This window comes from Falco naumanni, chromosome 2 (assembly GCF_017639655.2).
Source record: "Falco naumanni isolate bFalNau1 chromosome 2, bFalNau1.pat, whole genome shotgun sequence".
Taxonomy (NCBI): Eukaryota; Metazoa; Chordata; class Aves; order Falconiformes; family Falconidae; genus Falco; species Falco naumanni.
In genome coordinates, this window is record NC_054055.1 from 4,897,951 (window position 1) to 4,914,303 (window position 16,353).

General features: G+C 43.2%; 1 protein-coding gene across 2 annotated transcripts in view; it reads left to right on the top strand.

The window, feature by feature from the left end:
• The first annotated feature begins 7,033 nt into the window (after positions 1–7,033).
• ACER3 (alkaline ceramidase 3) overlaps positions 7,034–16,353 on the top strand; it is a 53,206-nt gene continuing 43,886 nt past the window's right edge. The window contains exon 1 of one of the 2 annotated variants that reach the window (XM_040583503.1): positions 7,034–7,217. In XM_040583503.1, coding sequence (XP_040439437.1) covers positions 7,115–7,217 — 103 coding nt within the window. In that variant the 5' untranslated portion in view covers positions 7,034–7,114. Of the gene's footprint in view, positions 7,218–8,916; positions 9,006–16,353 lie in introns of those variants that run through there. The other variant, XM_040583504.1, reaches the window with a different exon arrangement.

The following is a 16,353-nucleotide window of genomic DNA, read 5'->3' on the forward strand; positions in this document are numbered from 1 at the left end:
AGACTGCTTGGTCCTAGTGGTTTTCCCCTTTTGTTGCAGAGGTTTCCAAGAGCAGCAATAGGAGGAAACTGGATTCCCTATCCATGGGACCACGTGCCAAGCAGTGCACAATTGGATGGGCAAGGGTTTTATAGAGCGTGAGGTGGGATATATTGCCTTCCAGGTTCAGACACTAATTGATTCATTATACAAGACACAGTGAACAAATGGTTTGTTGGTGCTTTCTTCCCTAAACTGAAAATTCTAAGAAAAGGGTGAGACACTGGCAATAGCTAGTTCCTCTAAATGCGTTCCTGCTGGGGATTTGGGGGTAAAAAACCTTCAGCTTTTATCCCCCACCGACTTTAGATTAGCCTATCTTCCAGAGTTTCTTGCTTCTTGACAAAATTTTCCCTTCAAAATTTGCCTTGAGTCACCCCTATATTGTTGGGACTTCCAATCCTGCAGTAGGTGGTCACTGATCAGTCTTTGCCTAGTCTCTATCTGATCATACACACAAACGGGCACAAGTGGGAAGGACAGATACACACCAGGAGTTGGCAGTTGAAATCAGTGGTGCCAGAAACTTCAGCTGCATAACCGTAGGTGGGAGGAGGCCCCAACTTGAGGAGTTTTAGCTGGACAGGTTAGCAAACCGATGCTGAAACCCAAAAGCTTGCTATTTATGGCCATCTGCCTGCGCAAGGTAGCCGCTAATACCAGGAGATTCCTGCCACATTCACCCAAATGGCTTTGGACACTGTCACATAGAATGTGGAGACTTCAAAGTCTTTCCTGCAAGGTTGAAAATACATTTTTTGTACAACTGTCTTTCCTCTGTGCCACAGCAGTATCATGATAGTACGTACAGATTCTTATTTTAACTGCAAGCTGCCAGTGCCCTCCCTTCTCTTCCCCAAAAGGAGGTGGTTGTAAAAGAGAACCAGTGATGTGCCCTCCTCCAAACCCTTTCTCAGCTCCATTCATGGGGAGGGAGCTAGGATAGGAACAAAAAGAGAGGAGCACTGCTCCTGTTCTCACCACATGAAAAGGGCTACTGCTATTTTTTGAGTCCCAAATGGACTCAGTACTGACTGTTCCAGTCTTGGAGAGAGCCAATGTTTTGTGGCTCTTGTCTTCCAGTATATCTTTCCTCCCAGATTTCATATAGAATCACAGAATCATTTAGGTTGGAAAGGATCCTTAAGGTCATCAAGTCCAGCCATTAACCTAACACTGCCAAGTCCACCACTAAAGTGAGTTTATAGTTGGTAGTAAGGACAGTTTACTCCAACGAGTGGTATAATATCCAGAAGTATGGCTGCTTCACAGAATCACAGAATGACAGCCTGGCTGGGGTGGGAAGGGACCCCTGGAGCCCATCCAGCCCAACCCCCTGCTGAAGCAGCTCTCCCAGAGCAGGTTGCACAGAGCCCTGTCCAGGTGGGTTTGAATGCCTCCAGAGCAGGAGACCCCCCAGCCTCTCTGGGCAGCCTGTCCCAGCGCTCTGTCACCCTCAGGGTAAAGTTTTTCCTCACATTCAGATGGAAGTTCCCGTGTTGCAGTTTGTGCCCATTGCCCCTTGTCCTGTCGCTGGGCACCGCTGGAAAAAGCCTGGCCCCCTCCTCCCTGACACTTGTCCTTAAGATACTTGTAGGCATTGATGAGGTCCCCTCTCAGCCTTCTCCTCTCCAGGCTGAACAGCCCCAGCTCCTTCAGCCTTTCCTCATCAGGGAGATGCTCCAGTCCCCTCATGATCTTGGTAGCCCTGAATTATGCTTCCCATCAATGCCTCCATTCTAGTCAAAGCAAGCCCAAGAGTTGATTAATCATGTACCTTCCATGGATGCTGTTAGTACAGAAAACATAGCAGGAGCTCCACTGACCTCAAACCAGCTTGGGGTGACTTTCTGAAGAGAGTATGGAGCTGGGAATCATGACCTCACCTAACTTGATTCAGCCAAAAAAGCCACACACCTAAACTAACTGAGTTGCTAAAACACAGACATTTAGTGCTCTTGGACACAAAGCAGCTGAGAGCTGTGTGGGGTATGACACCGGATCTAGGGAAGATCCAGTGACCCCAGGGCATCCTGCCTGGCCTTCAGCTGCTGCTCTGAAATAATCTCAAATGACACAAGACGCCAGCATTTAAGGAAGTGAACTGAGCCTTTAAGGCAGGATCCAAACTGAGATGAACACACTTAAATACTGTTACAAATTTCATGCAAATCTCTTCATATTGAACTCTGTGTATGTAAATTAGCAGGCAGAAAAATCCAGCTTGCTATATTTTTCCTAACAAGAAAGCAGTTTACAAGTGTAAACAATGAATTGCTACAGCATTTGCTTTTGCTTTCTTAAAGCAAGAGAAGCAATCCAAAGCACAAAGGCAGACCGAACCCCAAATTTATTTGAAAGTCAATGAGACTGAGGAACATGCCTTTTGTGCTTCTCAAAAACCTCCCGCCCATGACAGATTTTCCTTTGATATTTCACCTTGAACTGGTGTATATTTATCACAGATATTTTGCAGCTGATAAGGGCTCTGATTCACATATAAGGGTGAAATAAGTTCAGATGACTGGAAAAGTTACAAAACTCAGCTCTCCTTCCGCTTTTTTCCCCGCTGTCAACTGCTTCTCCCTCAGGAGTGGTTGAACAGCAGGCTTGTCTCCTCCCGTACCAATTTCAGCCCTGCAAATTAGTGCAAACTGACATCATTTTTATTTCATGCTAATACAATGGGTTGAAAGCTGCAGGTGCTTGGAGACACCTACACATGCTGTCTGTTTTCAGGGTAGTAACCACTGGGTACAGGTAAGCTTCAGCTTAATCCACTGCTACAGGAAAGCAAACATCCTGATTTTGGTAAAACGGGCCCTGCTGTGGATGGCATGACCTGCCTCAGCTTTCCATTTGAAAGGTTTTGGGATACATCTCGATGGACCTGATCAGATAGGCTTGTGCTAGGAAAATGGAGATGAATAATGCCTCCCTAAAATCCAAATTGAGGATTGTATATAGGACTGAACCATCCTCTGTCCTCGGCAGGTTGCACCTACCATCCTAAATAGCCGCACTGAGCAGCCCCTGTTTTCATCAACGCTTTATAACGCTATTCAGGTTGTTGTATTCATATCTGAGCCCTTCAGGGCTGGATGCTCACAGCATCCACAGAGCTGAAATCTGTGATGCTGTCATTCACCACCACAGCCATTTGCCCCAAATGCGTACAATAACCTTGAAAATATGACTAAGAACAGTCATATTACACAGGAGAGTTTATGAATATTTATATGGATCTAGGACTTCAGTCCCTTTGATGACGCTTTACAAACACATGCCTCCATTTAACTCCAGCACAGACATTTCTGCTTTGCCTAGCTTTGAATAGGGAATCGGTTCTTCTAGAGTCTGCTGAAGTTTCTTGGATCAGATCCTTCTTCACGTTAGGAAATGACTTCTCCTCTACAAAAAGTCTGATTCAGCCTCTTATAATCCTGCTTTTAGCATCTTACTCACGCTATCTGCATATAAATCAATGGGATAAATTACATGTTACACAGGATCAGGCTTGCAGGATCCAAAGGTGTTAATGACCTTTTTCTATAACCAGTACAGACTAGACAATTCAGAAAGCTGCCAATAATGACATTTTGAGCTGCAGTATTTGGAAACTGACATTATCAAGGGGTGCGAGACTTCAGAGCTGAGAGTCCTGATGCAGGATTCCATACCTAAGATGTTGCGTGTGCTATGACCCAATAAAGTGAGATCCTAGAAGAGGCACAGTTTCATAATTAACGTAAAATTTGAACAGGCAATTTGTAGCACAAAATACAGCTTTATTTATGTGACTGATACCTTTAATTTAACATTATTAGAACTAAGCAGTGAAAACATCTTCAAGATTTTGTGTCAATTTTACCTTCCCCTTTGTCTGCATATACTGATGAAAGGGAGTATGTACAATCTTCTCCAACATATGTAGCCATAACGTAGGGCTGGAGCACCTCTCCTATGAGGACAGGCTGAGAGAGCTGGGATTGTTCAGCCTGGAGAAGAGAAGGCTCTGGGGAGACTTCAGAGCAGCCTTTTAATATATGAAGGGGGCTTATAGGAAAGATGGGGACAGACTTTTTACAAGGGCCTGTAATGATAGGACAAGGGGGAATGGCTTTAAACTGAAAGAGGGGAGATTTATGTTAGATATTAGGAAGAAACCCTTCCCCGTGAGGGCAGTGAGGCGCTGGCCCAGGCTGCCCAGAGCAGCTGTGGGTGCCCCATCCCTGGCAGGGCTCAAGGCCAGGCTGGACGGGGCTGGGAGCAGCCTGGGCTGGGGGGAGGGGGCCCTGCCCCTGGCAGGGGGTGGGACTGGGTGGTCTTGAAGGTCCCTTCCAGCCCAAACTCTTCTGTGATTCTGTGAGTTCTAAGCAATCTGTTTGTTAGGTCTCATTTTCTGCTGAAATCAAAACAACCAGCAGCACAAGCCGTAATAAATGTTTGCATAGAGCAGAGAGAAAAATGTTCTTCTTCAGGTGTCACTCCCTGAATTTCATGGATCACAAAGAGAAACAGCTGAACATGTGCAATTTTTGATCAGCTGCCCTTTGCCATTCCCAAGCAAAAAAATACTGGATCCACGCACTAAATTTACAGTGCTTACCCCTCTAGTGATGTAAACTGACATGACTCAATTAACCTAACTGATTAATTAAGCCCTGGGGTTTCAGGGCAACATAAAACTGTATGGAAAGAGGATCCTTTGCCACAGGCAAACTGAGGCCACCGGAAATCACTCTCTTGGCATGTCAACCACATATTTAGTAATACTGAAAAGAGCATTTCAGGAGCTCTGTGTTTGTTTCTCTTCTTGTTATTTCAGAAACAAGACATTCCCTCCACAGGCTGTACAGATCAGACAAAGAAAATCCAACACCTAGAAATAGGTGGGTTTGACCATTTAGTCAGATAGACCACATTTAGATGCAAATAACTTCAGGCTGTCACATTATATCCAGAGCAGTAATGTACACTACGAAGTGTAGCTCAGGGTTACAGAGGAGAAGTATTGCTTTTAATATGTATTATTGTAACAGTTGAAACGGTCAAAGTTGGTTTTGTCAAAGATTAATTTACCTTTACAGAACAGTGTCAGGGAAAAAAAAGCATGTGCTGTAACAGTTTGTGGCTGCCTCTTCAATACTATCCTTCTGAGCGCAATGACTGAAAGGTTCGCCGGAGTTCAAAAGCAGAGAACCAAACCACAGAGTAAGTTAGAACTAAATGCATATTGTGATGGAGAACACTACAGAAATGTGTCAAATAAATAAAAGTTCCCTAATGATTCAAATCAAGGGCTAGCTATAGCTTTTTGCTTGTCTTTCTATCCAGAAAAAAACAAAATGGGTAACAACCCACATCGTTGTTATCTACCCCATACAATCTGTCATTTATTTATCTAGCCCGGTTTTAAAGCCATTTTCATGTCTGACATCTGTTTCTATTGTGGTTATAAATCTTCTCACATCCAACCTGCATGTGATGAGAAAAGAAATAAGCATCAATATTATTAATTATTTATTTAAAGTCAACTGTAATTGAGTATACAACAAACTGCTTGGTTTTTCATAATGCTCCATTTTGTGCTCCTGGTGTGCAAAGGGGATATTTATTAGTCTTCAGTTTCTGAACAACTGTGATTTCAAACTTTGAACTATTTTTCTGTTAAGAACTTTAAATCTTAAAATGGTTAACAAAACATAGACCTGAGCCCTACAAACTTCGATACTATGCAAACTGAACCTTCAAAAGTCCAAAAAGCTACAGTGCATCGAGAAGGCTAGAATCATCTTTATTGTTTACAACTGGTTTTGTGCTTCTGAATCAGTTTGCTACTCTTCCAGACCTCAATCTTCAAAATCTAAATCTGGGGAGGATAATGTAGCTCTGAAAAAAATAAAGACAGTACTGCAAAAAAACCCAACCAACCAACCAAAAACCTCATAGTGATTTTGATGATGTTTTGACAATTTAAATATTTTATCATTGCCATCACTAAAATCAATTTTGGTTTGAAGGTTGTATATCACTATGAAAAATGTTAAAATACATCTCTCTGATGCTGAAAGCAATTACATACAAGCTGAACTGCAGAAGGCAGGTTATTCTTCACGACAGATGTATACCTTATGAAACAGCAGCATTTACACTAGGAAAGGTCTGTGTTTAGATTGGAGTTGTTTAGCTTACAGAAGGGGAGGGGAGGGGAGGAGAAATAAGGTGTGGAAAAAGAAGTTGTGTGCTTATATGCAGGTATAATAAATTCTGCTGACTTGTGGGGTACAAGCACTGTGTACAGCCCTCAGGGTCTGTCTGAAGCTTCCCATCAAATCTTTGGACCTTCTTCCAAAACAACAAAAAAACCCAAAAACCCACACACAGTATTATTAGGCCTTTACTTGTGTGTTTTATTCTTTTCCCATGAGTTTCAAGTCTTTCCCTTTTTAGACTCTACTTGCCTTTGGATATCAACTACGCTTGAAAAGCACTTTGCGTATGATGGGTGTAAGTATAGTACGCGTAGTAAGCAAGGAGAGAACTAAATATGGCACCAGAGGAGAGAAAACCCCCGTGTAGTAGGCAGTGCTATAAAAATCCTCCTTCCTCCTCCCAGCCCACGAGTAGGAGAAACACCTCTTTATTTAAAACCACGACGGTAGCGTGCTGCCTTGCTCGCGTTGCAAGCCCTCCCCGCAGCCTGAGGAAAAGCACCGAGAGGAGCCATCTCAGCGCCACCCAGCCGGGCCGGGGCGGCAGGGCTCTCCCTACCGGGGCACCCAGCCTGCCCCCGGCCGCACCTTCCCCCAGGCTTTCCCTAAATCTGCCGTTTTCACCTCAACATTCTCTTCCCCGCCGAGCTTCCCCCCTCAGACGAGCCCGGGCCTGCCTTCCCGCGCCCTCAGGCCGCAGCCCATCGCCATGGCAACCCGCGGGCCGCGGCGGCTCCTCCCCGCGCCGGGCGGGCCTAGGGGCGGTCCCCGCCCGCCGTTGCTGCCGCGCTCCGGGCCCGGCGCCGTTCGCCCGCCTCCCGCTTCCCCTCGCTGCCCTCTGGCCTGAAGCAGGCGCCGAGATGGCTCCGGCCGCGGACAGGGAGGGTTACTGGGGCTCGCCGACCTCCACCTTGGAGTGGTGCGAGGAGAACTACGCCATCTCCTACTACATCGCCGAGTTCTGTGAGTGGCCGCTTCGGCCCCGGGGGCTGCGTCCCGCCGCCGCCTCGGTCACCTCTCCCGCAGTCCTCCGTGCCCTCACCCCACTGAGCAGGCCCCGCGGCAGGGGAGCCCCCGCTTCCGCGGCCCCGCTTTCCTGAGGGGGCAAATGGCGCGGGGACGCGGCCCCTTGCCCGCAGCCGGCCCCGGCGGGTGGAAGTGGGTGTTTTCCTGTCCCCTTCCCCCCCAAAGCCGTATCTTAAGGAGGTGGCGGTGTAGCCCCTCTCTCCCTGTGCCCCAGCATGTTGTTTGGGCACCCCCGTCGCAAGTCTGTCACTTTGGCCTGTCTCCGAAGTGATGGCAGGGCAGGAGGAGGGTGACTGGGGGCTTGGAGGGTGGCTGAGGGGGGTGGCCGGGTGAGGTGGGTCTCAGGGGGCTTGGCACTGGGGCAGGGGTGTGTGTGGCACTGCGTGGATGGCTGAAGAAGGGAGTTTTCGCTGAAATCGTGCTTGGGGTGCCACACTGTAAAGCTGCACAGGTCTGCAGCGCGGCTCCCCTTGAGAGGAGGTGGGAGTATCTGCTCGGGCATGGGTGGCCAAACCACATGAAACTGTTCAGGGAGAGCAGAGAGAAGAAGGTGTCTTTGTACCGAAGAGGCATCTTTATCCAGGAGAGACACTTGCCCAGCTGGTCTTTGGTGGGTCTTGATCATCATCTGTTGCAGGTGGTGCGAGTTAGAATAGCTGGAAGGGTCACTCTGCAGCAGGTGCTGGTCTAGGATGGCTCAGAGCAATGGTGGGAGAGAAGGCTGTTGTTTTGACCTCAGAACTCTGTTATTCAGAGGCAGTCAGGAATTTAGATACATTCAAGCACATTTTAGGGAAAGAAGGTGTTTTGAGTACAGGGTCATTCAGCAGGTGGTTGAGAAGGGAGTATACTGTGGTAGCTGGTAAAGGATCAAGCCCTCTGTCACTAATGTTTTACTGAAAAATTCAGTATTTTTGTATCCTGCGCAGTGACTTTAAAGGGTGTAGTAGTTGTAGTTATGTGCTGCCACCTGATAGACACCCTGTCCTATAAAAAGCTTTCACATGTTTAAGATAGGCGGCTGCTTTTGAAGTGTTAAGACCCTAGGAAAGTTGTACTAAAGTGAACAGGCTCACCTACCCTGAAGTGCTTGGAGTGGGCAATCTGAGGAGGCCTTTTGCATAGCTGGGGTGCTTCAGCAGCACTTTGGAAGAGCTTGGCATGCAGGAGGTGGAAGGTTCTGGGCATCCATGCCAGGCTGTGAGTCCTGGTTACAAGCACTGACATGAGTGAAGGACCAGAATTAATAGTTGTGAGAGGTTTCAGAGTGTGGGAATGGGAAGGAGTACAGAGGATCTGAATAACAGTAGCATAGGCGGCAAAGAAACTCAGAGGAAAAAGGAAGTTGGTGTGTAGATTTATGGCTGAGAAGAGGAAGGCCGGCTAAAGAGGGAACAAAATTAAATACTCCTACAATGGGACAAACCTAGAAATTTTTAAATAGAACAAGACTTTTGCAGAGTGTGTATTTTTGTGTTTTCCTCGTGGTAAAAAGTAATTTGTGAGATAATTCTCATAGGGAAGAGGAAGCTCAGTTGTTTCACCCACATAAAAATAAATTTGACTAGCATGCAAATTTTTGAAATAATCCCTGCATTGTTGGACTTGTGAACTGATATTTTTCATCCGCTTCTAAATTATGCGGGAGAAGGAAGATGAGGACGAGATTAATGCTGGGAGGTGGAGAGGCATGTGTTCTGAAGAAAAAGGGACTAATTCTAGAAGGTCTGGTCCCTCCTTAGAGTTTTGGTGTTTGGGACCACAGTTTGTTGGCCTGTCAGTTGTGCTGACCAAAGTGTGTATAAGGGTTGTGCTCTAAATTAAAGCATTTAAATGGTCCAAGATTAAAAAGCAAAACACTAAATAAGACCACTTTATTTTGGAGTTAGCTTAATAGCAGGTAATTTCAGTAAGATGTCAAGATGGTTTAGATTTTCCTTAGCAATAATTCTGTAACTGCACTTTCAGGGTCAGAGGAAATAGTTGTGGGTGTTTTGATTTTTTCTTTTCTTGATTATATGAACCCCACTGCACTTAAATTATAGCCAGCAAAAGTTGGTTGACAATGTCTTTCATAAAACGACTAAAGAGTCTTTCCCAACTTTCTCTAAAATACTTAATGTGAAGCTAATTACTTCAGAAGATCAGAGAGATGTTACCCTGAAATCTAGTTGCTTCAGCAGAAGAGCTGAGAAGTATATCCAGGATCTGCGTGGCCCAGTGGTCTTCTGTCAGTTGCTGTGCCTTTATTGCTTCCTTACTCTCAAAAGTTCAAATTTAGAGAACAAACAAGCCAGAAAATAGAAAAATATTTTTCTTATCTCTCTCAGAATTCTCCTTTTGGTAATTTTTGATGTTTCTGATACTGGTTTTCATGCACAGCCTGTATTAATTAAAATATTAAGAATTAGACTTATTATTTACACAGAAGACTTGAAATTGGTTTCTGAATTCTCACTGTCTCTGTACCATACAGTGAAGCTGATGGTATTTAAAATTTTTGCATTAAATATTTGTTATAAGTAATTTATAAGAAACTGTTGGAGGCCCAAAGCTTGGAGGATACTGGCAGGTTCAAATAAAATACTGTTTTCCTTAGCTTGCAGGCTGAAGAGCCAAACTGAAAGCTAGTTGTTCAAATTAGGTCTTTGTGCTGTTTAGTAATTTGTTTTTAATATGCTATTTTAGTACAATTTGTTACATTGTGTTCCAGAAGCCTACATGTAGTTCTTTGCCATTGACTCTGTAAAGAAGTAGCGTAGATGATGGCAGCTAATTAATTGTATATATTCAGAGATGTGAAAGTGAGGTAAGGTGTTTTGTAGCACTTCACTTTGCATTCTCTTGATGTACCCCAAACACAATGACCTATATTCAAAGATTAATTTTTTTCATAATGAACAGTGCTTTTTCTTGCCTTCCTGGCACAGCACCTAGCCAGTTTTCATCCTTTGTGGAGGTGGATGACTAACTGCTCTACATCCTTCTGTAGAATATTAAACCAATTGAAATGGAAAACCAGTTGAATTATTTTGCCAGCTTAACTACATTAAACCCTAAAATGACTCTTGTATCCCTCACTGACTACATCTATTGTGTGGTGTACATAGAACTCCTTTTTCAGGGTTTCTCGGGAGTTTTGGATTGACTCCTGTGTGCTAGAGGGCAAGTAATAGAGATGTTTGGGTTTTTTTAACCAATCTTTTCCAGCTGCCAGTGCTTCTGTGCTGAATTACCCAAGCTTTTGTACACCAACTTAAGCAAAATAATAATAATAATAAGGGGAAAAAAAACAGCATTCTTCCACCCAGGCTAACAGAACAAGGTCAAACGTAAATGCTGTTCTTTAACACTTAAGTGCTTAAATGTTTTGAGTTTACTCCTTATTTTAGCAGGGTTGGTGTTTCAGGCCAGGTTAGTCCATTTACTGTTCGGTGTTGGGGGTCTGTTTTGATATGAATGTCTATATGAGAAGTGCCTTATCCTTCTTGCTTTCACTGTCATTGCTGTAAGAAGGGCTTGTCTTGTAGAGTATAAGGAGAGGATATAACTAATCTTCATAGATATCCTTTGTGGAAAACATGGAGAGTAGTATCAGTTTAAACAAATACTTTACATTCAAAGGAGCCCTGTGCAGTACCCAAGGGCTTATAATTCTCAGTCAGGAGAGTCATGGGGGCAAATTTGTTATTATCAACTCCGTGCTGTGCTTCAGGTTGAATAAAACTTGAGTGATGTTTCCTGGTATGTGAAATACTGCCTTGAGCTATCGTTGTCCATGAATAATGTGCATCATCTACAACATGATTGCTTTTGAGACAGTATATCCTTATGTTGGCATTTACAGCAACAAGCATCTGTAATATAGCTTCGGGCTTCTTGAGGAATTGGTGAAATGGTTTCTTTCTTGGCTTCTGGTCCTGTTTCAGAATGTTCTGCTACCTTCACATAAGAAAAGTTTGGGTTTATTTATTTATGTATTTTTATTGCTGGAGTTAAATCCATTGCTTTTTGTTTTCATTAGCAATCTGGTAAACAAATACTTGTAACTGTGCTTTCCTTATGGGTCCCTTATTTAGAAAAAACAAAGTAGATTATAAGAATCTGCCCATGTTTCTAGCCACCTTTGCTGTTCTTCCTTAAATGCTTCCTATTTTTCCTTCAGACAAGACATAAGAGATTGAGATGACTGTTACCTGTATTGTTAGATGTGAGATACCTCATTAACGCATACGTTGCCATCAAGCATCCTCTACATTGTGAACAGTGACACACAAATACTGTTATTTTTTTTTCTTTTAAGTTTTACTCAAAAAAGACAGCTGTCAAAGTTGCACAGATCTCCATTCTGCATGGGAAGCATTACTTTAGAATTTTAAAAATCACAAAATTTATTTAGAGTTAGTGTCTGTATACTGAATTTCAACCCCCACATGTGTACTGTCACCTGTTCCACTTGGGCGTCCTGCTGTATTTTTGCCTCTTTTGCCAGAGGCTTTGGAAAGCAGCCAGGGACTGTTGGGCTAGGTACTATCCATGTGAGTTAAAAAAATATAATAAAGCCATCTCTATCTGGCTTCAAGAGCTCTGTCTGTTCTTTCAGAAATAAAGTGGTAGGTGAGGGAAGAATCATCAGGATTAATTGGGTGTGATCAGCCCAACTGCCTGGCTGCGGCTGAATTATTTAAAGACATCATGACACAGATGAGTTCTAAAGTGCGATTTAAGAGAAGGCGATGTCACAGCCTCACAGATTTTAAGACTGAAAGGGATAATGACCTAATTGCAGGAAGCCCCATCACAGGTTTCCTCTTTAAATTCATCAGGCTCCTTGAGGGAGCTTCCTCAGCTTAGGGGACGGTAAAGGCAAAATTAAACTTAATTGATGGTGGCTATAAAGTAGAGTATACAGAACAGTGCTCAACTGTGGGATGCTTTTTAAGATGAACCCTTCTGGCTTGCTTTTTGTGCTGTGGACAGAAAGAAATTGAAAGAGGGGTTCTTCCCTTCAAAGTATAATATGGTGGAAGTAAACTTGCGAGCCAGACAGATGGTCTCTGCTGTCCTACTTTCTTATTTCTTTAATGATTTTAAATGATTTTGAGTCAGTGGCCAATACTGTTGCATTAATTTATTTCCCTTCCTAGGCTGTAGATGTATATACTTAAGCCTGAAGATAATCTTGTGGCACTGTTTCACTGTTTTGTTGCATTTTGCCACAACTAATGTTTTAAATATTTTTTTAAATTCTTCCTTTTTTTTTGTGTGTGTGTGTTTCTTTGCCACGTTCTAATCCATGGTGCAGCTCTGCCTTTCATCTCTTAACAGCTTAATTTTCTGTTTTCCCAACAGCTTTCATTGAAAGACAGGGCCAAAGGCTTTTGGAAAGTCAACGTTTGTCCAATCAGTTCTCATTTATCCATCACATGGATATGCTTAAAACTTGATAGATGCTGTGGTCATGGACCACATGTGTGTTTATTTACTAATACTTCTCTAGTTATTAAGTGATGATAAAATTCTTAAGTATGGTTTAGCAAAGCGCTTCATTACTCTATAATTAGCACTTCATATTCAGTACTTGGACAGCTGGCAATTGGACATCTGCCACTCCAAACGGTAACAGAGCAGTGGCATTTGTACAATTTGATTTTGCTTATGTGCAAGCTAAGACAGGCAGGTTTATGAACTGCATGATGCAAATTTGCAGAGTATATATTTGTAGCTAGAAATAGGAAGATTAATGAAAAATAAATCACGGTAAAGGAACGCTGCTGACTTTTAAATGCCTTTAAATGAGCCTTTAGTCACAGATAAAAATGACTGTTGTCATAATTGAAAGACAGAAATGTCTTTTGGGGTTTGTTGTATGTTTTTGTGTGTGTGTGAAACTGCTGTTTATGAAATGCATTTTCCATACTTGCTGGAGCCTTTCGCAGACCAGTAGGGAAGATGTTTTTTTAAACAAAAGAAAGATTTAATAGTCACTGCAGAAATGTTCAAAGGAAGTCTGGGAGTGGTCTCCAATCCCAGCAGCTCAGCAGTACGTAGTCATTTTATCTTGCAACGCACAGAAATGCTAACACATTTGACTGTTTCTCTGACTATCTCAGAAGCTTAAAGAAGATCATAGAAATGGATCATGAAAGGTTAAGAAAATGCAAAGACTTATTCTAATTCAAAATACATATCAAAAAATGAAATTTATAATGCTGGAAGGGAACCTGCTTACAAGTGGTTATCAGGGAAAAGCTACCTACCTTTGATTGCTTTGAGTTTTCTGGGTGTGGGGCTCTTTACACCTGCTTCATTAATTACATCCAGTTTTCAGTCCACTAGCAGAGAATCTGAGCTGCTGCGTGAATTGAAGATGTTTGGTTATCCTGTAGTTGTGGAAGTACTGCAAGGAAGGTAGGTGTCAGGAAGAGACACGTTTCTAGAGAACGTTAAAACTAAAAAAAAAGAGCAGCACTGCTTTAGTGTCAATCTTTTATCATTAATTGATCTGACTATCCCCATACAGGCAAGCTCTGGGTAGAGTCCCAGTGGTTTTGCTGGGCGCTGTTTAAATTTAAGGTTTCAGGCACAGACCCTTTTGTGCAGTTGGAAATGCAGCTGTAAAATACTTGGGCGTTTTGTGCTAGCTCGAAAACCTGAACTGTCTGACCAGGATATTTTTTCTATCCATTTCTAAAAATTATTTTCCTTGAAGAAATAGGCTGCATATGCCCTATGATCAGTGACTGAAAAACTGACGTTTTATAAGTGATCAGTGCAGTCGTCATCTGCAGGATCATTATCTCCTTTACAGTCAGGTCCATCAATCTCTGGCAGAGTTTGTACTTCAGTGTGCCTGGAGTTTGGGAGACAGATGCAGCCCTCTCTCTCAGTCCCCAGCAGGGAGATGCACCCTTTGTGCCTCCCTCCAGCCTTACGAGGTTCCTCTCCAGTTCTTCGACTTTCCAGCAGCTGGTGACTGAGCCTGCCCTCCATGTTGCAGAGCTTTCCTGAGGGAAATTCCAAACTTTATTTCAAAACTGAGGTTAGTGTCCAGCAGTGTATCTGTTTCCCAGCTGTGTCCTGGGGCTTTATTTTATTTTATTTGGGTTTGCATTATTCCTTGGTTCCTTTGGACTTGTTTTCCGCATCCATTGTCCTTGTAGTGACCCTGGAATGATGTGTGCAGAGTGTATGTCTCTTTAAGGATCTCCAGCTGGCTTTCGGTATTTTCCCTTGCAGCCTAGTCCAGGCAATGGTGCTGTGATCCTTCCTTCTAACCAGAGGAGCTGGAGAAGGGGGCAAGAGCATGGGCTGGTTCAGCATAATGAGGTTTAGGATGTTAATTTGAGACCTGACTTTCAGGTTTGAGGAGAAGGCACACCTTGGTGGTCTTTAGGCAAAAAAGCAGGTAAGCCGAATTTAGGAAAAGGTGTGGCACTGGGGGTGAGCTGAGCATCCGCCTCTACCTAACAGCAGGAGGTGAGTGAAGCCAGAACAGTGTACATACACTAGCTATGCCTCTTCCTTCACATCTGCTTCTCTGTGAGTCATGGGTGTATGCCACAGGACACCAGAGTATGTTTTGTATGAAATCCAACTAGTAGGATTTCAGTGTATCAACTTTATGATCGTAAAACATGACCCTGTAAGCTCTCTGATTTATACAGTGCTTTAATGAGCTCGTTATTTGCAGTGGAAGCTCAAGATGCTACTACCCTGTAGGCTGGACTTTTAGTAATTGGTAATTCCAGTTGGATAAGGATTTTCATTTGAACCAATCCAGCATCAAGGAATCAGATGCAGTATTAGATCTAAGAAGCAGTTCTGTAGACTTTTGTAGCACAAATGAAAATTAAAAATAGTCTGGACACTGACAGTCTAGGGACAGTATTTCTGTATTAGATCCGTCATTTGTTCATCAGGTTTTCTTCCATCTTCCCTGGCTAACACCATTTGTTCAGGCAGAGACTGGCCTCTCACCTGGAAAGCACACTACTCTTTTTCTTTCTAATGGGTGTTTTGACCTTACAATGAGGAAACCCAACGGTACCTGAAAAATTACTTACATGTCTTTGAGAAACAGGACTGGCAGATCTGGCTTTCTCTGAAATCAAATAGTCACCTACAACAGTGAGTGGAAATGACCCAAAGAACTGATTTTATTGTCACAGAGTGGAATTCACATTTCTTCTAAGTAAAATGGGTATATTTTTCCTCAAAGATTACTTCACAGGGTTTGCTGTGTAAGAAAAGGGTATGTTTGTGTGATTCTCATAGACCTGATTGCTCCTGGGGGTAGTTTCCAGGGCTGCTCTCTTGCCAGAAACTGTCAGGTCTAGTGCTGGCCCCGGACTGCAGCAGGCAAGCTGTGGAGCCTGCTCCGTGCGTTACTACACTCAGGAGGAGCGCTGCAGGGTGTATTTATACAAATACTCCCTGCATTCCTCCCACAGGATACAGATTTTTTTTTTTTCAGGTTTTAAATCTTGTAGACTTAAGAAAAAAAAATACAAAATACATAAACTCAGAATTGCTTCTGGTGATATTTTGCTCATGAATGAAAAGTGATGCCTTTATATGTTTGAGTTTTTTTCCTTTGGGTTTTTCTTTTTTTTTTTTTTTTTTAAGTTCTTTTCACAGTTGTGGAAATGACCCATATAAGCAGAGACAGAACTAACTGTATGCAACATGCTGACTAGCGTATGAGTAAACAGCCTGGAAGACTGAAGCAACAAATCATTTTTCTTTCTTTTTTTAAATTTAGTAACAAATTTAAAAAGTGGGTTGGCAGTGTGCTTCTATTCATAGTGCCCTGTACCTGCAGATCTGGCTTCTGCAAATGGTCCTGTTTACTGCTGTCTCCATTAAGCTGCAGCTAGCAGCGGTGTGGAAGTTCACAGCTTTCTTTACAACTAGCAGAGTGAAAACCGGATGAGCATTGCCAGTTTTTATAACTTGTGCCTTTTCGAGCTGGTGAGTGCAGTCTCTCATAAGAATCAGCTCAACTGTATTGCGTAGATGCCTTGGAAAGCAGCAGAGACGTGCATCGTGGTAGTGAAATCATACAGCAGAT